A 27,617-nucleotide genomic window follows, 5' to 3' on the forward strand; every position below is an offset into this window, starting at 1 on the left:
ACATGACTGTCAGTTCTCAACTTCAAAAAAAGAGAGAGGGGCAACATTGTTCCCACCTGGAATCAATTTTTCCCCCTTTTCTATTGGAATGGATATCCTAGTTACAAGAGGCTCATACACCCGAACATTTACCCATAGCCATTTAAGACTAATGATAAATATAAAGTATAACTCTATTCCTACGACCTCATGTCAGTGCCCTTTGCAATTCTGAGTAGTCCTGATAATTACCTTGGACTTTTCAGTATGATCCCAAGTTTGCTTATGTTAGAGTTTGTGGGACAGTAAAGCTCTGGGCACTGCACTAGAGGTGCTCCCAAGTCTTCACATCTGCAAGAAAATCACTGCATGATTCTCACCTTCCCTCCATACCTTTGGTTTTGGCAAATTACCTTGAAAAAACAGAGGACATTATAACGTTGCATACACATGGAACATGAAACTTTTCTCTCCCAATAGTTTAATGAAAACTTTTAACTATATTAAGTACATTGGATTAAATGTCACATGTCAGATTTTGATGTTTTCTTTGCCCAATATGCCTTGAAATGTATCTAAGGTGTAGATAGTGCAGTGCTAGATAGTTCACTTTATTTTTTTTATTTTTATTTTTATATATTTATTTTTTATTGGTGTTCAATTTGCCAACATATAGAATAACACCCAGTGCTGATCCCATCAAGTGCCCCCCTCAGTGCCCGTCACCCAGTCACCCCCACCCCCCGCCCATCTCCCTTTCTACCACCCCTAGTTCATTTCCCAGAGTTAGGAGTCTATGTTCTTTCTGATATTTCCCACTCATTTTTTCTCCTTTCCCCTTTATTCCCTTTCACTATTTTTTATATTAGTTCACTTTGAAACAAACTAGAACATCATGCTCCTCTGTCTGCCATATTTAATCATGACCAATATGTCATGATTACCTGTCATGATTAAATAACAATTCAATCAGCCATTTATATGATGCCACTTGGGGGTAAACTAAGAAAGGTCATTGACACATAGAACAAGAAATTTTAGGGGAGCAGTTCAGAGTTTGGGGGAGGGGATTATTATTGTTAAATCTGCTATTTACAAGATTCTCAGAGCTTTAGCCTTCAGGAGCATGGTGGCAGTGTTTTGTTTCATTTCTTTAAGCTTGATGCTTAGTATTATTGTAGTATAGCTATCAGATGATGCTTTAAACAACCTGAAGAGATCTGTTCATTTTTATTTTAAAATATTTCAAATACACACTTTTTTTCTGCTCAGACCTAATTTTTATAATACTACATGGAATGTTTTCTTCAGTGAATAGTATTTAATCTTATAATGGATTAATGTTTCTGATACTGTGATTTTTTTTTAACTTTCCAAAACATAGCAGCCTTCAGAACAATCTACTAAAAAAACTATTGCAGTCAACTCTAAAACTGTTTTCATTGTGCTTGAGTAATGAAGGCTTTGGAGATAAGCAAACATAGGCCATCTCTGCTATGACAGTCTTTCCCCCCATTATTTATTGTGCACATGAATTCTACCTTGTGCACTTCTGGCCACTGTTCTTGATGTGTCTAACCAAGCTTATAGTCCCATCGTAAGCAGAAGCCTTTCAGACACATGAACCTGGGAGTCCACTAGCCTCTGGCTTCTACCCAACATTGAGATTAAGATGTCAACAGTTTGAATTGAGGTTCCTTATTTGAGAATTATGCTAATACATTGATTAAGACATTTTAGTTCATTGATTATGGATATACAGATGAACTCTGACTTCAGGAAATTTTATCACAGTAGCATTTTTAATGATTGAATGTTCTGAATTTCTGTAAATGTACCCTAGTGATAATAAACACTGATAAATTGATAAACGGAATCTTCCATAGTAGTTTTTGAAGTGTAAAATGGCTCTTATTATTAATGTATTATTGATGGTCATGGACTGGGTGATGATGAGTCATCCCTTGTTAATACCTACTATTAAAGAGATATTCCTAAAATAGTAATATCTACTCTTTTGTCTGTGATTGCCAGCTCTTTAGAAGAATTGTACACTGATTCTTAAGAACTCAAGCTTTTCAGTATCTAGCCAAGGCAAAATTCCACCTCAAAAATTAAACAGAATCAAGATGAACTACAGACCTTGAAAAGATATTTTACAAGGCTGGAAGAGCTTTGACTCATGGGGATATGTTTATGCTTAGTAGTGTCTAATAGCTTATTTAACAAGCCTTTGTTGGGCACCTACTAACTGCTAGGACCTGAAGGAAATGAGGGAGGGGGTGGACAACAGGGTAAAGTGGAACTTTTGGGGGTGGGACTTAAACAAAATAAAAACTATAAAAAGAATCATTTGACTTTAGTGACCCAAGGAGCAGGTTGGAGAGCATGACAGAGTCAGAAGCCAGTGTAGGGAGAGTTCAAGTGTGATTACCAGTTTAGAAAGTAGACACTTTTCTCCACACCTTTGAGAAGTTTGAATTTCAAGAGGAGAAAAGAGAAGAAAATTGTGGCAACTGTAGATGGGTGGTGTGCTTTGTTGAAGACAGGGTATGTTTGGAAAGTATTTCAGTTTTGATGCTTAAAGAGTTTGATGGCACACATGAGAAAAGAACCATATAGTTAGTTTCTAAGACTACCCCAGGACAGCCTGGTCTTGGATCAGAGGGAGGTACACGTCTTCCCTTAAAACAGAACATATGGAAGATGGGTAGGCGGTCATGTTTCTCAACTACAACACTTTATATTCAGAAAGAATTTGGGACTTTGTCTTGTAGTGCGAATCACAAGTCATTTTCTTTTAATCAAAAGTAATAGCTTGCTTTTATAGTACTTTTGAAATGTTCTTTATCTGCCATGTAAAAGCTATTATGCCTCTGAATGATCTCTCAGGGGTTATAAAAAAAGTAACAAATTTTTGAAGATACTTTATAACAGGCTGTGTATGATTATTAATCTTACCTTCATAATTTGGGGGCCATTTTGCTCCCAACTTAGTAGGGATTTTATGATCCATAGCTTTTTACTTTCTGATTTTCATTTCCTTCTTCTTGTTCAGCAATAGTAATTACTATTGAATTGCTAATTATAGAAATAAAGTAGAAATAATGTGAACCCAAATATTCTGGCATTAGTAAAATATCTTTTGGTTTCTCATGGAAATTCTCATTTTTGTTTTGCATGTAACAGAAGATAAAGATTATAGACTTAGCCTAACTCCTTGTACATTCAATCATTTGAGACATCTGGAATTTTGAGGAAATTGTGTTACTTAAGGATGTCACTTAGTCATTCTAAACCTCATTAATCTTACCTATAAAGTAAGAAAAATGCCCATTTCCAGACTGTCCCATTTCACAGAATTATTATGAGGTCCATCTGATATATCTACAAATATGGGTTGTAAGTTGTAAAATATCTCAAAATATATTATCGTCTGAAAAATATTAGATTACAAGCTCTCCTGGCCAATTAGAAGCTCCCCCTTCGACCCTGAAGCATACTTGAAGAAATGTTCTAGGAAATGAACACAGCTGGCATAGGGATTTCATTTATCATTTAAGCATCATTGGCTGGCAAGTCTCTATGCTATTCTCTAGCTAATTTAAACATCTCTAAGAAACGGTCTCTTTTTGAAAAAAACAGGCCAGTGCCTGTTTCATCCTGCTGGGTGAGTAGAAGAGATGTGCCTGGTGGTGACCACAAACTGGGGTGGGCCTGCCTGACAATTACAAGATCATGCACTTTGGTTAAAAGAACTATAGCAGAAAGAGGTTCATTTACATGGTTGTTCCTAACTAAAAACTATATATAATAAATATATAAATATAATAAACATATAAACTAATATATTAAATATAAATAAAAACAAATATAATAAATATATAAACTAATATATTTCGCAATAGTGTAATGTTTAAAAGTTCCAGCTAAGACATTGGGCTGCCTTGGCCACGCCTTTTAGTAGCTAAATATCTGGGGTAAGTTTAAACTCTTAGTGCCTCTCAAAATATTAACTCAGAAAAACAGTGGTATCAGTAGTACTATTTTGCAGAGCAGTTACCTGTTAAAGGAGATAACAACATAGTGTCTGCCAGGGCTAAGCACTTCATAGATGTTAGCTATTTTTTTTTTAAGATTTTATTTATTTATTCATGAGAAACACAGACAGAGACACAGGCAGAGGAAGAAGCAGGCTTCTCGCAGGGAACTCGATATGGACTTAATCCTGGGACTCCAGAATCACGACCTGAGCCGAAGGCAGACCCTCAACTACTGAGCCGGGACCCAGGCATCCCTGGATGTTAGCTATTATGCATGTAAAATTTACAGTAATATGAATCCATATAGAAAATAGTGTTTCTTATAAAATAAGTACCTTCAGGGATTTAAATTTTAAATAAGTACTGACCAGATCTTCTCATTTGAGTAGCTTCACCCAGGGGATTTTAAACACCTTCGGAGGAACATTGAATCTCTTTTGAGTGATTATAATAGCTTGCTTTGTTGGGTGCCAAATTTGCACCCGGTAAGCAGTTTCCCACCTACCTGTAGCCCAGTAGTGATGTTAATGATTCTTTATTTAACCGAGAAAGATTTCAAAATACTGTATACTGTTCTAGATAGATAGATAGATTAGATAGATAGATAGAAAGAAAGAAGAAAGAAAGAAAGAAAGAAAGAAAGAAAGAAAGAAAGAAAAGAAAGAATATATATATATATATATATATTCTAAAAAGGCAAAAATCTTGTGGTGCCGAATTTGGCCACTAGAGGGTACCGGATAGCCAGCGACATAGCCCTTCAGAGGCTGAGATGGTGCCCTTGTGAGAGTGGTTAAGGAGCTGCCACTAATCACATCTGTGGAACTCAGTGGTGTCATGTTTTCTCAGTTCCAATCACCATTGATCCGAGAGTGGCCCATTTTCCTTTAGAGGACCAGGAATTGAGCTGGAAACCTATTCCCCTCCTTTGTCAAACTGTTAACTCTGAGCCAGCCAAGCTTTCATGTCCTGCCTCTTTCAGGAAAAGTTTGCTCATTTGGAAATCCCTTTGGTTACAATTCAGTGGATTTAGGAGAATTTAATTGTATTCCATCCTATTGCTTTCATTTTTGCTGCTCTCCGGTGTTCTAGACATTAATTTCTCGTGGGATTTAAGAGATTTTACAAAATAGTTACCACTTATTCAATACTTGGTCACCCTGCAAAGTTAAAAACCCACTACTTAAGAATCAATAAACACTGCCTTCTCTTTTATACTCAGAGCAGAAATTTGACAGGGAATGGGGAAACTTCCTCTGCTGTTGACCTAGCAAAACTACCAATGGGAAATCTGCCTTCTTTATCGTTAATTGGTATAATTCAGGATGACACTCATTAAAAGCCAATAAAAAACAAAATTTCTGGTGATTGAAAAACTTAAGAAAACTAGGAGATAGCTAATAACATCTACAACTGCCTCAGTATTTTACAGAAAGTATCCTCTCTCTTGGACAGCATTGTCCAGTACATTCAGCTATTCTGACTGGCAGGTGAGCTGAGAGAGTGAGTATGGTCTACTTAGAAAACTCTAGAGTGAGTAGGATGAGAGGAGGCTTTGAGCATATCTCTGAGAAGGGGCCAGTGCCTGTTTCATCCTGCTGGTGAGTAGAAGAGATGTGCCTGGTGGTGACCACAAGACGGGAGTGGGCCTGCCTGACAATTACAAGATCATGCACTTTGGTTAACTATAGCAGAAAGAGGTTCATTTACAAGGTTGTTCCTAACTAAAAATAGGCTGGATGTCATGGGAAGCTGAAAATGGACAGTTTGTGTGGACCAGATTGCAGTGCTTACTGCAAATCAGTGGGAAGGTAATTTCTTTGCATGCAGTGTTTTTCAAAATTACTTCATTTTTTCCGGTATTATACCTCCACTCTGAATCTAATAAGGCAAAGGAAATTTTACTCACAATATTGTTGTATAAGAATGCTTTGCAGGGGGGGGGGGGTGCTTCAGAGAATTCTGGCATCTCTTGGTACCAGGTACTCATCATGAAGTCTGTTAGGTCATTTATTAAGGATTGGGAGTTACCTGATATTGTATGTTAACACAAAATAATTTCAGGGGCCTGAGTGGCTCAGTTGGTTAAGCGTCTGACTTTGGCTCAGGTTATGATCCTGGGGTTCTGGGATGGAGCCCCAAGTCAAGCTTCCCTCTTCAGTGGGAAGTCTGCTTTTCCCTCTCCCTCTGCCCCTCCTCCCTCTCATGCTCTCTCAAATAAATAAATAAAATCTTTTTAAAAAATAATAATTTTAGAAAAAATATCCTGTGGATTATTACTCTTTGAATAGCCAGTCACTTGCTAACAACAAGTTCCTCAAGAGCACATTGAATTTAATAGCCATATACTTTTTTGTTACTTTTCCACAGGAGGTAAACCAACAGTATATCTTTCATTTGATCAGTAATTAAAGATGTATTTTTCCTTTTATCCTTATTAAAATTGGACTTTTTAAGGCTGAGCTGAAATTTCATCCTGAAAAATAAAATGCTAAGATTTACTAGCAGAACTACCTCATGTAAATGTATATTATTCAAGCCAGAGCTCACATTCTGATCCCCAAGTTTCCACTAGTGACCACAATCTCCTGGCTCCCCAGGAGATGCAAAGTGAGATCAGCCAGTCTCTGTGAAGTCTCTGCCTCTGCTTTCATGTCCACATTAGTGGTGAGTGCACTCAGCAAGCAGGTGTTTGGCTCAAGGGAAGATCTCGCCAAAAGTCTTGCTGCCTCTGAGAGGTGATAGCTTGTTCCAAGTCAGTGGTGGAAAGTTCTGAGAACATTTAGGAATGCACTCATTTTACAAGGTGGTATTACAAATACCAGTTTGATGCCATGTTCCCTATTAAATTAGTTGATAACCAAAAACAATTTTTAAAAATCTAATTTGGTGCCTTTCTCAGACAAAAAAAAAAAAAAAAAAGTTTTCATGAGAAATTCATTTTACTGTAGTCTCTAAGCATAAAAATTTTAGTTTGCAATAAGTTTTTACTCTTAAGCTATTTAGTTTGCAAATGTCACTGGCATATGACTTTGTCATCTTAATTTTAAGTGATTTATGCATATTAGTTGTCAGTCTAAGATGATGACATACCCCATAAAGGCTATTGTCCTCTTCCTAACTGAGAAAGTTTGAAACATTTACATTTGAAAGTTGATGCCTCCCTCATAAGACATACTTAAGTTAATAATTTGCCAGTTCTATGTTTACTTTGTCTCATTTTCTATTTTCTTTTAGATTGGTAACATTTATGAATATATTTAAAACAATTGTTAATGAAAGGACAAGGGCGGAAGCTGTCAACTTCAGTTTTATTCATTTAGTGGTTTTGCTTGTAAATTTGCATAAGACTTATTAAAGTAGGCAAGGATTTTTTGTTAACATTTTCTAAGAGCCCTCCTATGCTTTTTTATTTTTAGTTTAGTTTAGGGAATCCCTGGGTGGCTCAGCGGTTTGGCGCCTGCCTTTGGCCCAGGGCACGATCCTGGAGTCCCGGGATCGAGTCCCACATCGGGCTCCCAGCATGGAGCCTGCTTCTCTCTCCTCCTGTGTCTCTGCCTCTCTCTCTTACTCTCTCTCTCTCTCTATCATAAATAAATAAATAAATAAATCTTTAAAAAATAAAAAAATAAAATAAAAAATTATCGCGGCCGTTCAGGTGGCAGTTCCGTGCAGAGGGGGCTGCGCAGCCCCAAGAGCAGCTGGGATAGCGGCGCAGGCCCTGGAGCCCAGGGCACCAGGGGACACAGACCAGGATCCAGCACTCCCCTTGGGACAGGCAGAGGCCGGGAGGACACAAGACACTGAGGACGCTCCTGCCGCCTGGGGTCCTGAGCTGTGCAGATCAGCACCCCCCGCCCCCAGAGCATCCAGGTCCCTGCAGACTGGGAGACTATGGTAGTTACTGCGGGAACTGACTCCAGAACTGGAGAGCTGGCCTCCGCCACCGTTGTTGTTTCTCCTAGTGTCACCTTGTGCCTGGGATGGAGCAGGACTGCCAGGGAGCAGAGGCCTCACAGGATAAACAGCTCCCACTGAGCTGTGCACCTGGCAGGGGGTGGGGCAGCTGCCCCAGGTACACACCTGAGAGTCAGCACAGCAGGCCCTACTCCAGAAGACCAGGTGGAAGAGAGGGGAAGAGCAAGTTCTTCACTGAGCAGCGCTGGAATACTCCAGGGGAAGTGGAGGGATTTACAGTATATAGAATCAGAGGATACCCTCCTTGTTTTTTTGTTTTTTGTTTGTTTGTTTTCCTCCCTTTTTTCTCTCTCTCTTTTTCCTTCCTTTTTCCAGTACAACTTGTTTTTAACCACTCTGCACTGCACAAAATGACTAGATGGAAGAACTCACCACAAAAGGAAGAATCAGAAACAGTACTCTCTCCCACAGAGTTACAGAATTTGGATTACAATTTGGTGTCAGAAAGCCAATACAGAAGCACAATTATAAAGCTACTGGTGGCTCTGGAAAAAAGCATAAAGGATTCAAGAGACTTCATGACTGCAGAATTTAGATCTAATAAGGCCGAAATTAAAAATCAATTGAGATGCAATCCAACCTGGAGGTCCTAACGACGAGGGTTACTGAGGTAGAAGGATGAGTGAGTAACATAGAAGACAAGTTGATGGCAAGGAAGGAAGCAGAGGAAAAAAGAGAAAAACAATTAAAAGATCATGAGGAAAGGTTAAGGGAAATAAATGACAGCCTCAGAAGGAAAAATCTACGTTTAATTGGGGTTCCAGAGGGGGCCAAAAGGGACAGAGGACCAGAAAGTATTTGAATAAATCATAGCTGAGAACTTCCCTAACTTGGGGAGGGAAACAGGCATTCAGATCCAGGAGATAGAGAGATTCCCACCCCCCTAAAATCAATAAAAACCATTCAACATCCCAAGATTTCATAGTGAAACTTGCAAATTCCAAAGATAAAGAGAAGATCCTTAAAGCAGCAAGAGACAAGAAATCCCTAACCTTTATGGGGAGAAGTATTAGGTTCACAGCAGACCTCTCCACAGAGATCTGGCAGGCCAGAAAGGGCTGGCAAGATATATTCAGGGTCCTAAATGAGAATATGCAGCCAAGAATACTCTATCCAGCAAGGCTCTTATTCAGAATAGAAGGAGAGATAAAGAGCTTCCAAGATAGGCAGAGACTGAAAGAATAGGTGACCACCAAACCAGCTCTGCAAGAAATATTGAGGGGGACTCTGTAAAAGAAAGAGGAAGTCCAAGGAAACAATACACAAAAACAGGGACTGAATAGGTATTATGATGACCCTAAATTCGTATCTGTCAATAGTAACTCTGAACATGAATGGGCTTAATGACCCCATCAAAAGGCGCAGGGTTTCAGACTGGATAAAAAAGCAAGACCCATCTATTTTCTGTCTACAAGAGACTCATTTTAGACCTAAGGAGACTTCCAGCCTGAAAATAAAAGGTTGGAGAACCATTTACCATTCAAACAGTCCTCAAAAGAAAGCAGGGGTAGCCATCCTCATATCAGATAAATTAAAGTTTATCCCAAAGACTGTAGTAAGAGATGAAGAGGGACACTATATCATACTTAAAGGATCTATCCAACAAGAGGATCTAACAATCATGAATATTTATGCCCCTAATGTGGGAGCTGCCAAGTATATCAATTAATAACCAAAATTAAGACATACTTAGATAATAATACACTTACACTTGGAGACTTGAACACACTGCTTTCTGCAATTGATAGATATTCTAAGCACATCAACAAAGAAACAAAAGTTTTAAATGATACACTGGACCAGATGGATTTCACAGATATTTACAGAACTGTACATACAAACGCAACTGAATACACATTCTTCTCAAGTGCACATGGAACTTTCTCCAGAATAGACCGCATACTGGGTCACAAATCAGGTCTTAACCGATACCAAAAGATTGGGATTGTCCCCTGCATATTTTCAGACCATAATGCTTTGAAACTAGAACTCAATCACAAGAAGAAATTTGGAAGGATTTCAAACACATGGAGGTTAAGGACCATCCTGCTAAAAGATGAAAGGGTCAACCAGGAAATTAGAGAAGAATTTAAAAGATTCATGGAAACTAATGAGAATGAAGATACAACCATTCAAAATCTTTGGGATACAGAAAAAGCAGTCCTGAGGGGGAAATATATTGCAATACAAACATCCATCCAAAAACTGGAAAGAACTCAAATACAAAAGCTAACCTTACACATAAAGGAGCTAGAGAAAAAACAGCAGACAGATCCTACACCCAGCAGAAGAAGAGAGTTAATTAAGATTCGAGCAGAACTCAGCGAAATCGAGACCAGAAGAACTGTGGAACAGATCAACAAAACCAGGAGTTGGTTCTTTGAAAGAATTAACAAGATAGATAAACCATTAGCCAGCCTTATTAAAAAGAAGAGAGAGAAGACTCAATAAAATCATGAATGAGAAAGGAGAGATCACCACCAACACCAAGGAAATACAAATGATTTTAAAAACATATTATGAACAGCTATACGCCAATAAATTAGGCAATCTAGAAGAAATGGACGCATTCCTGGAAAGCCACAAACTACCAAAACTGGAACAGGAAGAAATAGAAAACCTGAACAGGCCAATAACCAGGGAGGAAATTGAAGCAGTCATCAAAAACCTCCCAAGACACAAGAGTCCAAGGCCAGATGGCTTCCCAGGGGAATTCTATCAAACATTTAAAGAAGAAACCATACCTATTCTACTAAAGCTGTTCGGAAAGATAGAAAGAGATGGAATACTCCCAAACTCTATGAGTTCTATGAGGCAAGCATCACCTTAATTCCAAAACCAAAGACCCCACCAAAAAGGAGAATTACAGACCAATATCCCTGATGAACATGGATGCAAAAATTCTCAACAAGATACTAGCCAATAGGATCCAACAGTACATTAAGAAAATTATTCACCATGACCAAGTAGGATTTATCCCTGGGACACAAGGCTGGTTCAACACTCGTAAAACAATCAATGTGATTCATCATATCAGCATGACAAAAACCAAGAACCATATGATCCTCTCATTAGATGCAGAGAAAGCATTTGACAAAATACAGCATCCATTCCTGATCAAAACTCTTCAGAGTGTAGGGATAGAGGGAACTTTCCTCGACATCTTAAAAGCCATCTACAAAAAGCCCTCAGCAAATATCATTCTCAATGGGGAAGCACTGGGAGCCTTTCCCCTAAGGTCAGGAACAAGACAGGGATGTCCACTCTCACCACTGCTATTCAGCATAGTACTGGAAGTCCTAGCCTCCGCAATCAGACAACAAAAAGACATTAAAGGCATTTAAATTGGCAAAGAAGTGGTCAAACTCTCCCTTTTCGCCAATGACATGATACTCTACATAGAAAACCCAAAAGCCTCCACCCCAAGATTGCTAGAACTCATACAGCAATTTGGTAGCGTGGCAGGATACAAAATCAATGCCCAGAAATCAATGGCATTTCTATACACTAACAATGAGACTGAAGAAAGAGAAATTAAGGAGTCAATCCCATTTACAATTGCACCCAAAAGCATAAGATACCTGGGAATAAACCTAACCAAAGAGGTAAAGGATCTATACCTTAAAAACTACAGAACACTTCTGAAAGAAATTGAGAAAGACCCAAAGAGGTGGAAAAATATTCCATGCTCATGGATTGGAACAATTAATATCGTGAAAACGTCAATGTTACCCTGGGCAATTTACACATTTAATGCAATCCCTATCAAAATACTATGGACTCTCTTCAGAGAGTTGGAACAAATCATCTTAAGATTTGTGTGGAATCAGAAAAGACCCCGAATAGCCAGGGGAATTTTAAAAAAGAAAACCAGAGCTGGGGGCATCACAATGCCAGATTTCAGGTTGTACTACAAAGCTGTGGTCATCAAGACAGTGTGGTACTGGCACAAAAACAGACACATAGATCAATGGAACAGAATAGAGAACCCAGAAGTGGACCCTGAAATGTATGGTCATCTAATATTCGATAAAGGAGGAAAGACTATCCACTGGAAGAAAGACAGTCTCTTCAATAAATGGTGCTGGGAAAATTGGACATCCACATGCAGAAGAATGAAACTGGACCACTCTCTTTCACCATACACAAAGATAAACTCAAAATGGATGAGAGATCTAAATGTGAGACAAGAGTCCATCAAAATCATAGAAGAGAACACAGGCAACACCCTCTTTGAACTCGGCCACAGTAACTTTTTGCAAGATACATCCACAAAGGCAAAAGCAACAAAAGCAAAAATGAACTATTGGGACTTCATCAAGATAAGAAGCTTTTGCACAGCAAAGGATACAGTCAACAAAAGTAAAAGACAACCTACAGAATGGGAGAAGATATTTGCAAATGACATATCAGATAAAGGGCTAGTTTCCAAAATCTATAAAGAACTTATTAAACTCAACACCAAAGAAACAAACAATCCAATCATGAAATGGGCAAAAGACATGAAGAGAAATCTCAGAGGAAGACATGGACATGGCCAACATGCACATGAGAAAATGCTCTGCATCACTTGCCATCAGGGAAATACAAATCAAAACCACAATGAGATACCACCTCACACCAGTGAGAATGGGGAAAATTAACAAGGCAGGAAACAACAAATGTTGGAGAGGATGTGGAGAAAAGGGAACCCTCTTACACTGTTGGTGGGAATGTGAACTGGTGCAGCCACTCTGGAAAACTGTGTGGAGGTTCCTCAAAGAGTTAAAAATAGACCTGCCCTACGACCCAGCAATTGCACTGTTGGGGATTTACCCCAAAGATTCAGATGCAATGAAACGTCGGGACACCTGCACCCTGATGTTTCTATCAGCAATGGCCACAATTGCCAAACTGTGGAAGGAGCCTCGGTGTCCATCGAAAGATGAATGGATGAAGAAGATGTGGTTTATGTATACAATGGAATATTACTCAGCAATTAGAAACGACAAATACCCACCATTTGCTTCAACGTGGATGGAACTGGAGGGTATTATGCTGAGTGAAATAAGTCAATCGGAGAAGGACAAACAGTGTATGTTCTCATTCATTTGGGGAATATGAATAATAGTGAAAGGGAATATAAAGGAAGGGAAAAGAAATGTTGGGAAATATCAGGAAGGGAGACAGAACATAAAGACTCCTAACTCGGGGAAACGAACTAGGGGTGGTGGAAGGGGAGGAGGGCGGGTGTTGGAGGGGAATGGGTGACGGGCACTGAGGTGGACACTTGACGGGATGAGCACTGGGTGTTTTTTTGTATGTTGGTAAATTGAACACCGATAAAAATTAATTTAAAAAAAAAACAATATATATAAAGTTAATCACTTCATTTGTTAATCTCATTTATAGCTTAATCAATGTCTTAAAATATTCCAAGTATTTATCAGAATCACTGAGAGAAGGGTCATCTGCCCCTTAACAGATCTAGAAAAATTTAATTAGTAGTTTGGTTATGATATGCTCAGATTTTGTTGTGTTGAGCCTAGAATTTTAGAGCTGCTTACAATATAGCAGAGCTATGCATGAATTAACTTTTTCCTGATATTTTTAGCAGGCAAAACTACTACTAGAAACTGAAAAGCATATAAGGAATGCTTATATTCCTCAACTGCTATTGAGGAATGCAACTAAAATTTCATCTTTTTTTTTTTTCCGTATGGATGGCTCAGATCTCTCCAGGTCAGGATAACTGTAGTAGTGCTCATCAGCTCATACCTCATTGCTAGATCCAAGCTGAACACAACACCAAAGCAATGATGGGGCAGTCTGAGTAGGGCACAAGCAAAGTCCTGCTTCTGTGTCAAGGGGACACATCTTGTTGATTTTGTCATGGCGTATCTGTTATTGAAAAAATTATGGCATTTATCCCACATCACTATGTAGAAATGTGTTTATTTTGCTAGAGAGCTGATTGAATTAAATGCTTAAACCTACATGCATTTATTTTGTAAGGCCAATTATAGCTAAAATACATTAATGACATAAAATATTCTGGCAGGAAAGGCAGTATTTTTAAAAGTGTTTCCCTATTTTTAATTTATAAATAATCTGTTAGGAACTGTTTCATATGATATCTGGATTTTGAAGTGCTTGTGGTTCTTGGGAGACCTAAGAAACAGCTCTTAGTAGGCTTCAATCCCAAATTATATTAGGGGGTTTGATGTAGTCTGTGAGTGAACATGAACATTCCCAGCTGTGTGACTTCAGGTGGATCACTTGGTCTTTCTGGGTGTCCTGACCTATAAAATAGGGTTGGTAATATCTACCCCATAAGGTAATTGCTAGGATTAAATGACTTAATGCCCAGGACCTAGGACAGTGTCTCACTTTTTTGTAAATGATCAGTAGTTGGTACTTCTCTCTTCTCTACTGATACCCACAAGACATGGTTTTCCCCCTTTTCTTTGGGAATACAAATAAAATCTAAATGTCTTAAATTTACTCTAGATGCTCTGAGATTAAACAGATGCTTCATGGCATTTTCTAGTTAGAGTCCCAAAATATTAATAGTCATTCAGTCAATCAGCAGAAGATGGGGGCCACTCAGCTCGAACATTACATATAATCCTCCCTCCAGGTAGGTAAATAGCACCTATTTTGGGGAGAAGGCTCTGCCAGTAGATTAATATTAATGCAGCTTTTAAGGGCATGCTTTACAAGGGATTTATAGTGAAGAATTCCAGTTTTATTCTCTAGTATGTCAATTGTCTGAAATTGTCACAATCTTCATTATTTTTGTAAATGTGTATTTTAAATGTATATGTATGGTTTTCTTTAGCAGGCTTCATAGTATTTGGATTGATTTGAGAGCTCTTTTATTTTATTCTATTCTTCTTGGCGCAGAAATTAAATCAGGAATGCCTTACTTTATTGATATTTTAAGTGTTTTTAAGTGTCGTGCCCATTGTCCCTGTTGTTCAGTTCTTTGGAAGAAGGTCCCTTACCCGTTTAAATATATCTAAACTAATCAGTGGCCTTGACTGGATTTTTTGCTAGTACTTGCTTTGGTGTATTTCCTACTTTCGTTGTTAACAAAATAAGTGTGGCATTTGTAAAACCAAACCAGATTCTGTTCAACACAGTAAAAATTTGAGCTAAAATGAAATATTAGGGGGGAAAGGAGTATGTTGCTCTAGGCCATAAACAACTCAAAACAGTCTGAGGCATGCACTGGTAAATCTTAAAAAATGCTATAGGCAATTCAGCATCAAAATTGCCATAGAAAATTATTGTTGTTAGCCATTCTGTTGATAGTTCATATTGTTAGAATTGCTAGCAGATGGGAAAATAGATGAGTCAGGATACAGTATTAACAATCCATATTTTTTTAATCACAAGCCACTAATAAGGTGTGTAGCATCTGTGAAATTTATTTAAACAGTTGCTAGGAAGAGTTTGTTTGCCCAGTAAACACAGCAAACCTTGTACAGGATTTTCTTGGTTGACTATTTGACTAAATGTGTTAACATTAATATATAAGACTGTTTGCTTCATTATGATGGTGTCTTGTTTATTTTGACAGATTATACCAGCAACTTGTAGACCCATTAAGTCTTGAATGTTACCACATTTATGAATTTAAAAACTTTATAATCTTGTTTCTGCTACTTTTTGAGAGTTTTTTTTAAAACTCTCATGTAATTAGGACTATTTTTGACAAAACAAAATAATATAAAAAAAATCTAAGTGTTTTCCTCCGAGAGCTCCTAAGACGATATTATTTTGGAAAGTAATTCAGTCTTGTCACTTGAATGTGATATCCTAGGTCTTTATATTAGATTGGATATATAAACTTGCAGAAAGTTCTAATGTTAGTGACAACTCTTCCTGACCAGTAACTAGCAGTTTTTCAATGCTTCTCATAGTGTTTAGAAATCATCCTAATGACTAAAAGTATAAACTATCAAAATTATCAGTTTATAAGACTTAATCTTATTTTCTATCTTCTCATGTCATTGGGTTGTTTATGTTGCTGTTTTATGCAAGAGCTAAGTAATTTGCACATCTTTTATTTGGATTTTGTTTCTTTTTTTAAGGGATACTGTTAAATATAATTTTTTTTGGATATTGACCTGTAATCTTTTTACTCCCAGATGAAATGTGATAATCCAGGACAATTATTAACAAAACGGTCTGCACATTCAAGCTGTCACTTATGTACCAAACTGTACCAATTTTCAGACAAATGTTGACTTCTATTGAAAAGTAGTTTTGACTTTTTCATTTAACTTATAAACAACCTATAAACTACTCATCGTTAAATTATTGTTTAGAAGTTGGGATTTTTATTTAGAGTCTGACTTGTTTTAAACAAGAGCTGGGAAATCCTAGTCTACCAACTATCCTGAAACTTAAAGACGATGGTAATTCTACCGTTTGCTAAATTTCTGCAGTTTATTTCATTCTAAAAAACTGCTCTATAAAAATGTCATCTGCAAGGTTTTCTCTTCACTGTGGACTTCATAGCTGATCACTTACAAACCATTTTCCCTTTTAGCTCAGGTTGAAGACCCCAGCAATTTCTTAGCAGCACACACACCCCCACCCCCATTCATGATGACTCAAACACTTTGAACACTCTGGCAGTGCTAGATTAAAAACATCAAACTTGGTATATAAGAAATAGTGAAAGGGATTATAAGGGACAGGAGGGGAACTGAGTGGGAAAAATCAGAGAGGGAGACAAACTATGAGAGACTACTAACTCAGGGAAATGAACAAAGTGTTGCAGAAGGGGAAGTAGGTGGGGGATGGGGTGATTAGGTGATGGGCACTGAGGAGGGCACGTGATGGGATTAGCACTAGGTGTTATAGTATATGTTGCAAATTGAACATCAATAAAAACAAATTTTAAAAAATATCAAACTTGGTATAATGAAAAAAAAAATACATTGATCTCCATCCAGGTCAGGTCCTATCTCTATCATCATCCAGGACTGTAACTTTGAACAACCTCGCTCCCATTTTCTCACCCAAAACGAGGAAGCTAAAGTAGGTCATCTCTGAGGTTTACTTTTGCAGTAAGATTCTGCAAGGTTTAACTCACAACCCAACCTTATAGTTTATACTCATGTTAAACAATGCTTTGTTCATATGTTGCAGTGGTGTTTAATAGTCCCAGATTCCAGTGTGTTTCTCAGAGGTCCATATGATTCAATTTACCTGACCTCAGTTTAAACTCTTTTTATAGAAATTGATTTTATACTGTGCCCTTAATATGTCTTGCCCCCTGATATTTGTCGTTTCAAATGTCCAAGAAAAGCAAAACTTCTTGTGAATAGAAAAACATTGCCTGAGGTAATAAAACCATATTGTTCTGAAAACTCCTCTCCATTTCTCTGTGTATTTGAAGAAGTTCTGTCTTTGCTTTCAGGCCCTTTCTCTTACTGCATGTCAGCTCATTTAGTCACTTAATCAAGTTCTATAATGTTTATAATGATTGTCAAACTACAGTATTCTTTCAGAATGGTAAGACCTGAAAATTTAAGACTCATGGTTAGTTGCACAAGTTCTGTGTTATCATTAAATTCAAAACCAAATTTTATTAAATAGAATTAGCCTAGAACATATAAAGGCCATTTCTGGATGAATTACTCATTTTTGTACATTTGTTCACTAAAAACCACAATGTATGCATATCTTGAAATTCTCTTTACTGACTTCACTTACGGAACTTTAAACTGAGGGGATCCCTGGGTAGTGCAGCGGTTTGGCGCCTCCCTTTGGCCCGGGGGGCGATCCTGGAGACCCAGGATCGAATCCCACGTCGGGCTCCCGGTGCATGGAGCCTGCTTCTCCCTCTGCCTGTGTCTCTGCCTCTCTCTCTCTCTCTCTCTCTCTCTGTGACTATCATAAATAAATAAAAAATTTAAAAAAGGAACTTTAAACTGAAAAATGTAGACCAAGATGTGATACTCCAACTCTGGTTTACTCTGAATTTATTTTGAACTTAGTCATCTGACAGATGGCTATGGTAGTTACAGCTGCTTTGAATTCCTTGTATTGTAGAAAGATGGTTCATAAGTAACATTTCTTTGCTATATTTAAAAAAATATAAATTCAAGTTAATTTACCACAAACTCTGTTGACCCACAAACATAACAATTCTAAAGTGATTTCCTTCGTTTTTTGTGAAGATTTTCAAGAAACCTAATTTTGGTGAATGAAACTTTTGTCACAATAATATTGATAATTCAGGAAGTTCAACTTTTCCTTCTAATATTATCCTCATTAGCTCCCAAAATTGTTTTAATTTGGATTAGTATTCTAAAAGGGTGATAGTGATTGTTTAATATTATAGGACCATTTTTATCATTATGAGTGTCCATAAAATTTTATCTGGTTTGTGACCCTATTTACTACTAAGCCATCAAGCAGTACTGCTCTCCAAGAGATTGGAAAGCTGCTTCTGTCGTATTTTCCTCCCCAAAACATTTTCATGCCTGTGGGAGGTTCAGTAGCTACAGAAATACAGAGTGCTAAATATATGTTATTAGGGCTTAATCATAAGTCAAAACCCAGCCAGAAGTTCATGTCTATAAATCATACCCACTCTATAAAAAGTAAAAAGGTCTATCAGTTAACTTCACTTTTTTTTTTTTTTTTGTCTAGGTGACACCATAATCTAGTTATTTAGAATCTACTGGTATTTTCCTTCTCTTAACAAAATGAGAAGAGCCTCTGATAACAAATGCTGAAGTTTGGGGATGATTTTCTGTTGTTGGATACCATAGTCAAATTGTAAGATCAAGGAGAAAACTTCATTCTGGATAATCCTGTCGTCATCAAGGGCTTCCATTATAGCCTCAATGCTGATGATTCCTTACATCTGTAGCTTTCATCTCTCCCTGAGCTCCAAACCTCCAAATTATACTCCATATCTAACATCTCCACCTCAGTGCTTTGTTCGTCTGCCAAACTCAACGAGACTAAAACTCAATTTTATTTACTCCCCTACCTCATTAATGGTGACAATCCCGTCACCCTAGCTTGAAGGCAGAGTTACCCTAGTCCTGATCTTTCATAATCACTCCACAAAGAAAGCCTTACCAGTTCTGCTTCCCAGTCTCCCAGCTCCCTCCCTTCTCAATCTCCACTTCCTTTCTCCTAGTCCAAGCCTCATCCTCTCTGTTGCAGTCTAGAGACCTATCACAGGCCTTCCTATACCTCCATCTTCCCCCATGCCTATCCATTTTCTATACCTGCTGTTTGATATATTTTTCTATCTCATACGTGATTCTGTCACCAATTATATTCAAAATTATCTAGCATTTCTTTCTTGGCTACGGAAAGTTTGTAGCAGCATGCTTACGGACATTAGCTCTCCTCCCTGTTTCCTCTCCTGACTCCTGTCCTCCCATGAGTCTGCCCCACATCCCAGTGGCCAGCTGCCATCTCCAAGGATGCCAGGCATTTGTGCACCTTACATGTTTCTTCTCATGCTCCTTCCATTCTCCCCTCTTGTTTCCTATCTTCTCAGTGTCCCCATCCTTCAGAGAATTAGCTATGTATAGACCTGTCTTGCCAGCTAGATTTTAAGTTTTTTGTGGAGGTAGAGTATTTTATTCATCTCTGTACACACAGTGCTTGGTCCATAGAAAATATCAATAAATATTTTAATTAATGAGTACTCAGGATTTCTCTGACAGCATACCTGAAAATACAACTATTTATGTTTCATACATAGGTGTCTGATTTCCTGTAACCTTGACCTATAGCCACAAATCTGAAATCAGATTAAAAGAAAAACACTAGAAACAGGTGTTAACAAAGTTCAGCACTAAAGCCATGCTCTGTCTTTCCTAAAACAGTCTCAGGCTTTCTTTAATATATTATTCTTATTTAGTGTAATGCCTTAGAGGATTAATTGCTTTTCTGGTTCCCAACAGATAAATAAGCTTGAAGTAAAGAGAGAATGATATATGTCTAATGAAGGCCATGAAAAGGAGCTGGCAACTTTCTCTCAAATGAAGATAAATAAGCCAAAAAGGGGAGAGAAAATTAACATACAGCACAGATTAGTAATAGAAATTAATGATGGTGATTCATCATCAAGGGAAAGTTGCTTTAGGTCCTGTACTCTCTGGTTTAGAAGGCAACATATTCTGTAAAGTATTTATAAAGATTTTCTCTTCAAAATGGTTAAAGCAAAGTTTTTACCACTTAAAAAACTAAGATTTAGATATTTCATGAATTTACTTATATGGAACACCTAATTCACTAACAATACTACTAATGGTTCTCCAACATCACAGATCTGTTTGTCACAAATTTTACATATTGAAAATATTACAGTTGTTTACAGGAGTAAAACTTGTCTTCTATCTCTGAATTCAGTCCACTACTATAATATAATATTTATATATTGTTGATAATTTGCCCCAGTTAGGTAGCATAAGATATCTACAGGAATATCTTAATGCAAAACTGTTTGCTTTGTTTGATGTTCTTTCTCCTAATTACTGAGTAACCCATTCCTTTGAGTGTTTTTTTCTGTATTTCTGCTTACCTGTCTTTATGCCATGATATGTAGCAGTACAGTTTTATAGTTTCTAAGTGTGTGTACAGTCTCTAAAGTTTAAATAATTTTTGGAATGTCTAGCATGGAGACATGAAACTCATGCATAAAAATGAATTATGAAATAATAAATGACTAGAATCAAATACTAAATTATATTGTTTAAATTATTAATGTTATGTAGAAATTCAGAGATGGGAAGATTAACATCGGCTGAAAAAGAGACAAAGTGAAATTGGATCTTATGTAGATAGCACCCAAGTGTGTCTTTCCTGGGAAAATATAGCTGTGTGTGGTCTGTATTGGCCCTTCATCTCACCATCACCTGTACATACAGTTTAGAAAGTCCTGAGATCCCCTGTTGGCTTATTCTTTATCCCCCCAGAGACTTGAACATCCTTGACCATCTAACAGATGCATGATTAATATTTGGCTTAAAAATTAATGAAGAAGGAATATAATATGCAGTACAATGCATTGTATATAAATACATATGATGGTATGATACAGTAAGCTAGCTTCTTTTCATGATAAGGCATATTTTATATGTATACCAGAATAGGGCATATTTTGTATATATGCCAGAACTTTTCATATACCAAGGCAAGTGGTGCTCACCTTCAGAGTTCTCATCCTGGGAGCCCATTTACATTTTCCCGTAACACTGTCATGCCTATATTTTTGGAAATCCTCTTTTGAATTTCCTTCAGAGCCTGTGACTCATTCTTATCAGTATCCTCAGTGGCAACAAATCTTTTTCAGTTGTGAATAAATTTGATTTTTAGAACCAAGAGTAACTTAGGGCCAGATAAGGTGAGTAAATTGGAGGATCAAGCTGAAAAATAACTTTTTTTGTTAAAATTGACATGTTGACTATAAAGTAATGAGAGCATTTAGTGACTTGACTCATAAAATAACAAAAACAGTTCTCTTAGTGAAAAAAAAATTTTTAGCATATTAAAACCAAGTCTGAATTACTCTCATAGAATCTTCTGCTCTAGAGCAGATCGTGACTCCCTGAAGTCCAAACCCTGCTTTGCCTGGCTTGGGACCCCACCAGCACCAAGTTCTGCAGTGACCTTAGTCCTTCTTCACAATGGCGAGGCTTCCTCCTTGGGCCTTGCTCATTGCTCTGAGACACCGCCCTTTCAAGGACCAACACAGTCCCTGCTCCCTAAAGGCAATCTGCTCTCCATTGAATTTATAATGAAGCTTCTCTTTTTTGGGGGGGAATCTATTTAAAACACACACACACACACACACACACACACACAAAGAATAATAGATACTCTCCCCAGGAAAATGTACGCATGAACATGCAGAATTTTGTACCTGTGAAGCTTATTTGTGGGCCTGAGAACCTCTCACTGTAATCTGTCCTACATCCAGTAAGGTCTTGTGTCAGGTCCTAAGTGTTTCTAGTTCCTGATCTTTACCCTTCTGACGAATTTGTAAGTTTCTTAAGGCAAGGAAGTAGTTTAGTGCTTCTTTGCTTTCCTTAGAGTATACCTACCAAAATGCTGAGTATGTAGTAGCATTCTGTAAATCACTATCGTCTAACAGACCTTTTAAAACCACCTACCTGCCACCATTGCTTTTTAATAGCCCGTTTCTGAAAGAGACAAGAATTTTAGGGTTTTTTTTTTAAGGTTAATAAGATAAAAGCCCAAGTGTTAGGTTATATATTTCAGGATATCTTAAAATATGTTTCTCAAGAGATAATCCATATCTTGCTGTTGTGACATACAAATAATTACACTAAAGTTCAGGATGCCACCAATCCCATTATGTGGAATGGATCTCATCCTGCATATATATGAGGCTTCTTTCCTGCTGTTACACAGAAAACCAGTAAAGGATGTGCTGGTCTTGTCTCCAGAAGGCAGTATAATTTAACTAAATCATTATGGTCGAACTATACCATTTAGTCAAATCTTACCATTGTTGTCAAACTAGAATATACATAGTGAAAAATTGATAGGCACTATATCTTCAGATTAGCCAAGCTTATGTCAGAATGTACACAGCATTGTTTACATCAGGCTCAGGATTTTGATTCATAAATTAAAAACCTTATTATATCAAAATGTTTGGGACAAAAGTATTCTAGATAATTTAATTTTCTGATTAACCAGGTAGTTAAAATTTAAACACTTGGTGAAATGCAAGATAGAATGCTTAATTTAACCTGTATTCAATCTTGTCACATTTTGGGTGATCTCTGCAAGTACTCACAATTATGGTGGTGCTCCAGAGCTGGAAAGGATAGGAGAGATTGGAGTAGATATATTCGGAACATATCCTGAATGTCTGTGTGTTGGCACTGGTGGATTTGTCTTTCTGCCTTTTTTTAAAAAACAAATACTTTTCACCAGCTTATTTTTCTCTCTGCTTTTTCCTAAAAGCAGAGTTTTTTATTGCTTTTGTTGCAAAATTACTTAAGGTTCTTACAAGGTGTGGTATCTTGGTTCTTCAGAGAAGGTATTCCAATTTTAATTGTTGAACTACATTTCAAAGATGATGTAAAGACTTTGCTGAAATATTCATGCTAAAGCCCATTAGATTTTATCCTATTGTAGATAATTTTGTGTTAATATCTTCTTCTTTTTTTTTTTCTGTTTCTAGTTAAAAAATCTCAGTTTAGAAGAACTGCAGATGCGGTTAAAAGCGCTGGACCCCATGATGGAACGAGAAATAGAAGAGCTTCGTCAAAGGTACACTGCAAAAAGACAACCCATTCTGGATGCGATGGATGCAAAGAAAAGAAGGCAGCAAAACTTTTGAGTCTCATTTTTTTTCTGTTTGTTTAACTATTCTGGAGACCAAGAAACCACTAAGAATTGAAGGAATATTCTTACTGTCTTTTTTTTTAAATCCCTAAGATTTGTGCTCTACAATTAGGCAGCAGTCCAGAACCGTTGATGGTACATACCTAGTAAATTCCCAAAAGGCAGAATTTACAACTGTAGCCTCTAGGTTTTCATTCTTTAAATAGTGAAAACAACAGAAATGTCTTCCTCTCTAGATCTGTCAGGTGCTCATCAGCGCTAAAACTGTTCTACAACCAATGCTGTGTTTAGAGACCTTGAAAATCTGAAGCTATTGTTTAATTGTACAGCACTGAAGAGCTTTGTGTTACAATCTTCTTTATTCTTATTTCTAGTAGCTTATTTATTGTATCCCCAGGTAAGCTTATTTATTTATGCTGTTTCACTTTGTTTTGTTTTTAAGGACAAGATTAGGATAGCTTTAGTGAAGGGAGGGGCGTATTAATAGATGATAATATACAACCAAATTATACTTTCAGCAGGTAGTGATGGGATACATTCCTTGATTTCCAGGATAGTTTTCCAATAGAAGCAAAGCAATAATAGCAATAGTACCCAGATGGGCCCTGACACTTTTTTATACTGAAGCAATAATTCCATTTTTACCTTCTGAAATTTTGTTTAATGTTTTTATTCTCGATGTTTGGTACAAATAGAACTATATATATTTAGGACACACAGGGCTATAATGTTTAAAACCAAAGAAGTCAGTGGAACCCTTGCACAAAGAAGTATGGTAAATATTTTAGAAGAAATAAATCTTTAAGACGAATGTAATTTGTTAATATTGTTTCATGTTTCACTTATAGATCTGTTAGCTGAACTATCAAACTGTCATCAAATCTATTTCTGTAAAATTTGTGCTCAATCGTCACAGGACTTTTTTGTTGATTTCATTCATTTCCTGGGAATTGATAAACATCATGTGCCTGGCAATAACAAAATAGCAAAAACATTTGTACTGAACTGTGCAAGCCTTGGGGACTATAAAAAAAAAAATGTTAAAAAGAAACTCATTTTTAAGCTGAATGAACATTTGTGTGATTGAACTGGGACCAGTCAGTTCCTAAGCTACATATGGACATCTTGACAGTGTTTGTTCTTTTGTGTGTTTAATTACTATGTGTAAATCATAAAGAAAAATAAATTTTACTGTGCCACCCGGCACATATCATCTCTATGTCTTTTAAAAACTCACCACCTGGATTCTCTCTTTTCCTGGTACGGAGGGTCTGTTCGTGAGGACAGCCTGGCTGATGTAGCCATAACAACTGGGAGCCTCAGGGGCTCAGTGTGGATTCCTCACTGGTGCTCCATGCCCATCCCACATTGGCAAGACACCCTGCTTCTGTCACTCACCCCCAGGACCTCCACCATCTGCAACACTGGTGGTCACGACAGCAAGGGGAGGAGTGCTGACATTGTGATACATGTCAGGGTGGCCACAACCAGTATTCAGAACTAGTCACGTGGCCACTAACTCCCTAATTTCAAGGGAGTGAGGAAAGGCAACCTTACCTGTGTGCCGGAGGGGAGAGAAGGGAGATGCCAGTGGGTTCGTTAATGACTGCCACAGCGGGTAGAGCATCTCTGGAAGCTTCAGTTCTATCTTAAAATGGCAGTTGCACCCCAGGCCATGCCTTGGAGTAATATATATCCCTGCCCTGCTGAGTTCTTATGAATCGTGAATTGTGTGGCTGGATATGAATTATAAGATTGTTAAAGTATAGTGGTGAGTATTGAAAAGTCTCTAAAGGTCATTAACAATGAAGACTGTACAGCATATGCTTGTGCTACATCCTTATGGAGTCTGCTTGGGTCAGCATACTGAGTCAGCCAACTCAAGCACTCTACCCTTTCCTTCCCCTTTGTAAAGTGTTCGTCTTTTCGGTAACCTGTCTAATACCTTGCCTAATTTGATGAAATCCAATGACTGACTTGATATCACCCAAGTAAAACCACCTACATGAAATGTCAAGAAACCTATCAAGATGATTTCTCTCCAGTTTGCTAAATTAGAGAATTTATGCAAAATAATTCAGTGAGGCCTGTTAACCATTCTTACTAATTCAGTCTCAACAAGAATCCTCCTTTTAATAGTAAACATTGACTGTTCCAATCACATTGTAATTTGTATATAAATACATTTTAAACTCTTGTTATTTTTATTCTTTATACACAAACACATGTATATTTAAGAGAATTAAGAACAGTGAGCATATTTTTATTTTAGAGCCTCAGGAAACTCCAGAATATTTTAGGATAATCTGTTGCAAAACTCTTCCACTCTTTTCTGTCTCTGCCCCCTACCAATAAAAAAAAAAAAAAAAAAAAAAGAACTCCTGGCAAGTTTTGAAGAACCAAAAGCCATGAAAGAATCCTTCGAGTCTAGGTAAGCCTTGATTAGTCATGATGCTAAGGAAAGAGTTTTCTAGTTATTTTAATGAGTTTAAGAAGAAGCCTCTTATTATCTTAACCTTGGCTTCTGAGAACATTCCAAAAATAGGTAAGTGTACTTTCTGCACACCCCCGTCCTTTCATAAATGCAGAATTGTAAATGTAATTGTAGCTAATGAGTGAGGATTTTGTCTTGCTGAAAAGCCAGCATCATTGTATGTAGTCTGTAGATGAGAAGGTTTTTTCTTTGATTTAGATGACTCATTTCTACAGACTTACAATACACTTAGCTTATTTTAGCAGAAATACTTTAATGTTAAAAATATGAGCTAATTTAGCCAATAGAAATTGGAGAAGAAAATGTTTTTATTTAAATAGATTTCAAAATAATGTCTACTGTGTGGGACACTTATTATTTGTCAGACACTATGCTAAACATCTTACATACATTACGTGCTTTTGTATTTCTTTCCTCTGCTTATTTATGGAATCACATCCCCAAGGTTTAAAAATCACTCTACTCACTGAAGGATATCTAGCTTCTCTAGCAGAAATTATATAATACATTAATAAGATGTTTTTAACTTAATCACAGGAAATCTTTTCAAATTACTGACACATTAGCATTCAATAGGAGTGCTATCTTTGTTTCCTATCCTGTATGTTAAAGATTAATTATTAAAACAAATCCTGAAAATACTAATGATATAACACTCTAAATAGAACATCATTTAAAAAAAAAATAATTGGCCCAGCATGGATCCTGCTTCTCCCTCCTCCTGTGTCTCTGCCTCTCTCTCTCTCTCTCTCTATCACAAATAATAAATAAATAAATCTTTAAAAAAAATAAAAATAAATATTTGGAGTTACATTGCACTACTAAATTATTATCAGGCATAGGCATTAGGTGTTTCATCAAAATGCTATTGGAGTATTAGATACTTTTTTTGGTCCCAACAAAGCCCAAGAATTGGGGATCTAAAGAGAGAACTATTTTTCTTTGCTTTTTGAGCAATTTGATGAGATGTGGTCTCAAGGATATATATCTTAGTCGGGTAGTCTGGTGCCACTAAATGGTGGCTTATCCTTCAGGGAGTCTGTCAGCTTCTCCCTGTTCCATGTCCACACAAAATACTTGAACCTCGACCAACCATTTCCCTGAGGTGTGGAAAAACCCCTAGCGAGAAAGCAAATAACTGGCTGGATTCTTCCACCAATCTTGGAAAACCAACTTCAAGCCCACGTTCTTCTCACACTGGATCTTATCAGTAGCCAGACTCCATGCCAAACATTTTTTTTTCACTTGATTAAGCTCTTAAAATTCTGATTTTAGGGGTTGTTCCTCTACCTGCAGAACTTTGCCTACCAAGTTATGAATGAACTCCGCCTCCTGGCAGTCAAGACCTGCCCCAACTCATCTTATGTTATTGCTTTATTTGAACCCATTCTTCCACCAAACCAGACTTCTTTCAAACTGTATTATAATTACGTGATTTATTATTGGATTATAATGTTTCTGGGAGCAGAGACTTGGTGTTTATCGTCTTGTTTCCCTACATGCCTTCCGGGATGTTAGATGAAATTAGTAGTAAATAAAGTTTCATTGAATACTATAAGCTCAAACAACAAAATTGTCATCATTAGCCATAAAGGCTAATCTTTCTCATTATATCCAGGTAATCATGGTAACAACAATAATACTAGTATCAATTACTTTTTGAGCATCTACTAAGCCACTTTTGATACATTATCTCAAACCTTCATAATAAGATGCGGTCTTTTTCTCAGAAAGAAAGGATAGGAGAGATTAAATGAGGTCACAAAGCTAATCAA

At 37.2% G+C, this 27,617-nt stretch overlaps 1 protein-coding gene across 2 annotated transcripts in view; it reads left to right on the forward strand.

Annotated features, from left to right (window-relative positions):
* The window catches only part of STK3 (serine/threonine kinase 3), a 272,048-nt gene extending 247,487 nt beyond the window's left edge, over positions 1–24,561 (forward strand). For both annotated transcript variants that reach the window (XM_072734231.1, XM_072734232.1), the window contains one exon: positions 23,185–24,561. Coding sequence is in view for 1 of the 2 variants with exons in the window: in XM_072734232.1 (XP_072590333.1) it covers positions 23,185–23,343 (159 nt within the window). In the remaining variant the exon portion in view is untranslated. The remainder of the gene's footprint in view (positions 1–23,184) is intronic.
* The last annotated feature ends 3,056 nt before the right edge of the window (positions 24,562–27,617 follow it).

The sequence above is a fragment of the Vulpes vulpes genome, chromosome 13 (assembly GCF_048418805.1).
Source record: "Vulpes vulpes isolate BD-2025 chromosome 13, VulVul3, whole genome shotgun sequence".
NCBI lineage: Eukaryota > Metazoa > Chordata > Mammalia > Carnivora > Canidae > Vulpes > Vulpes vulpes.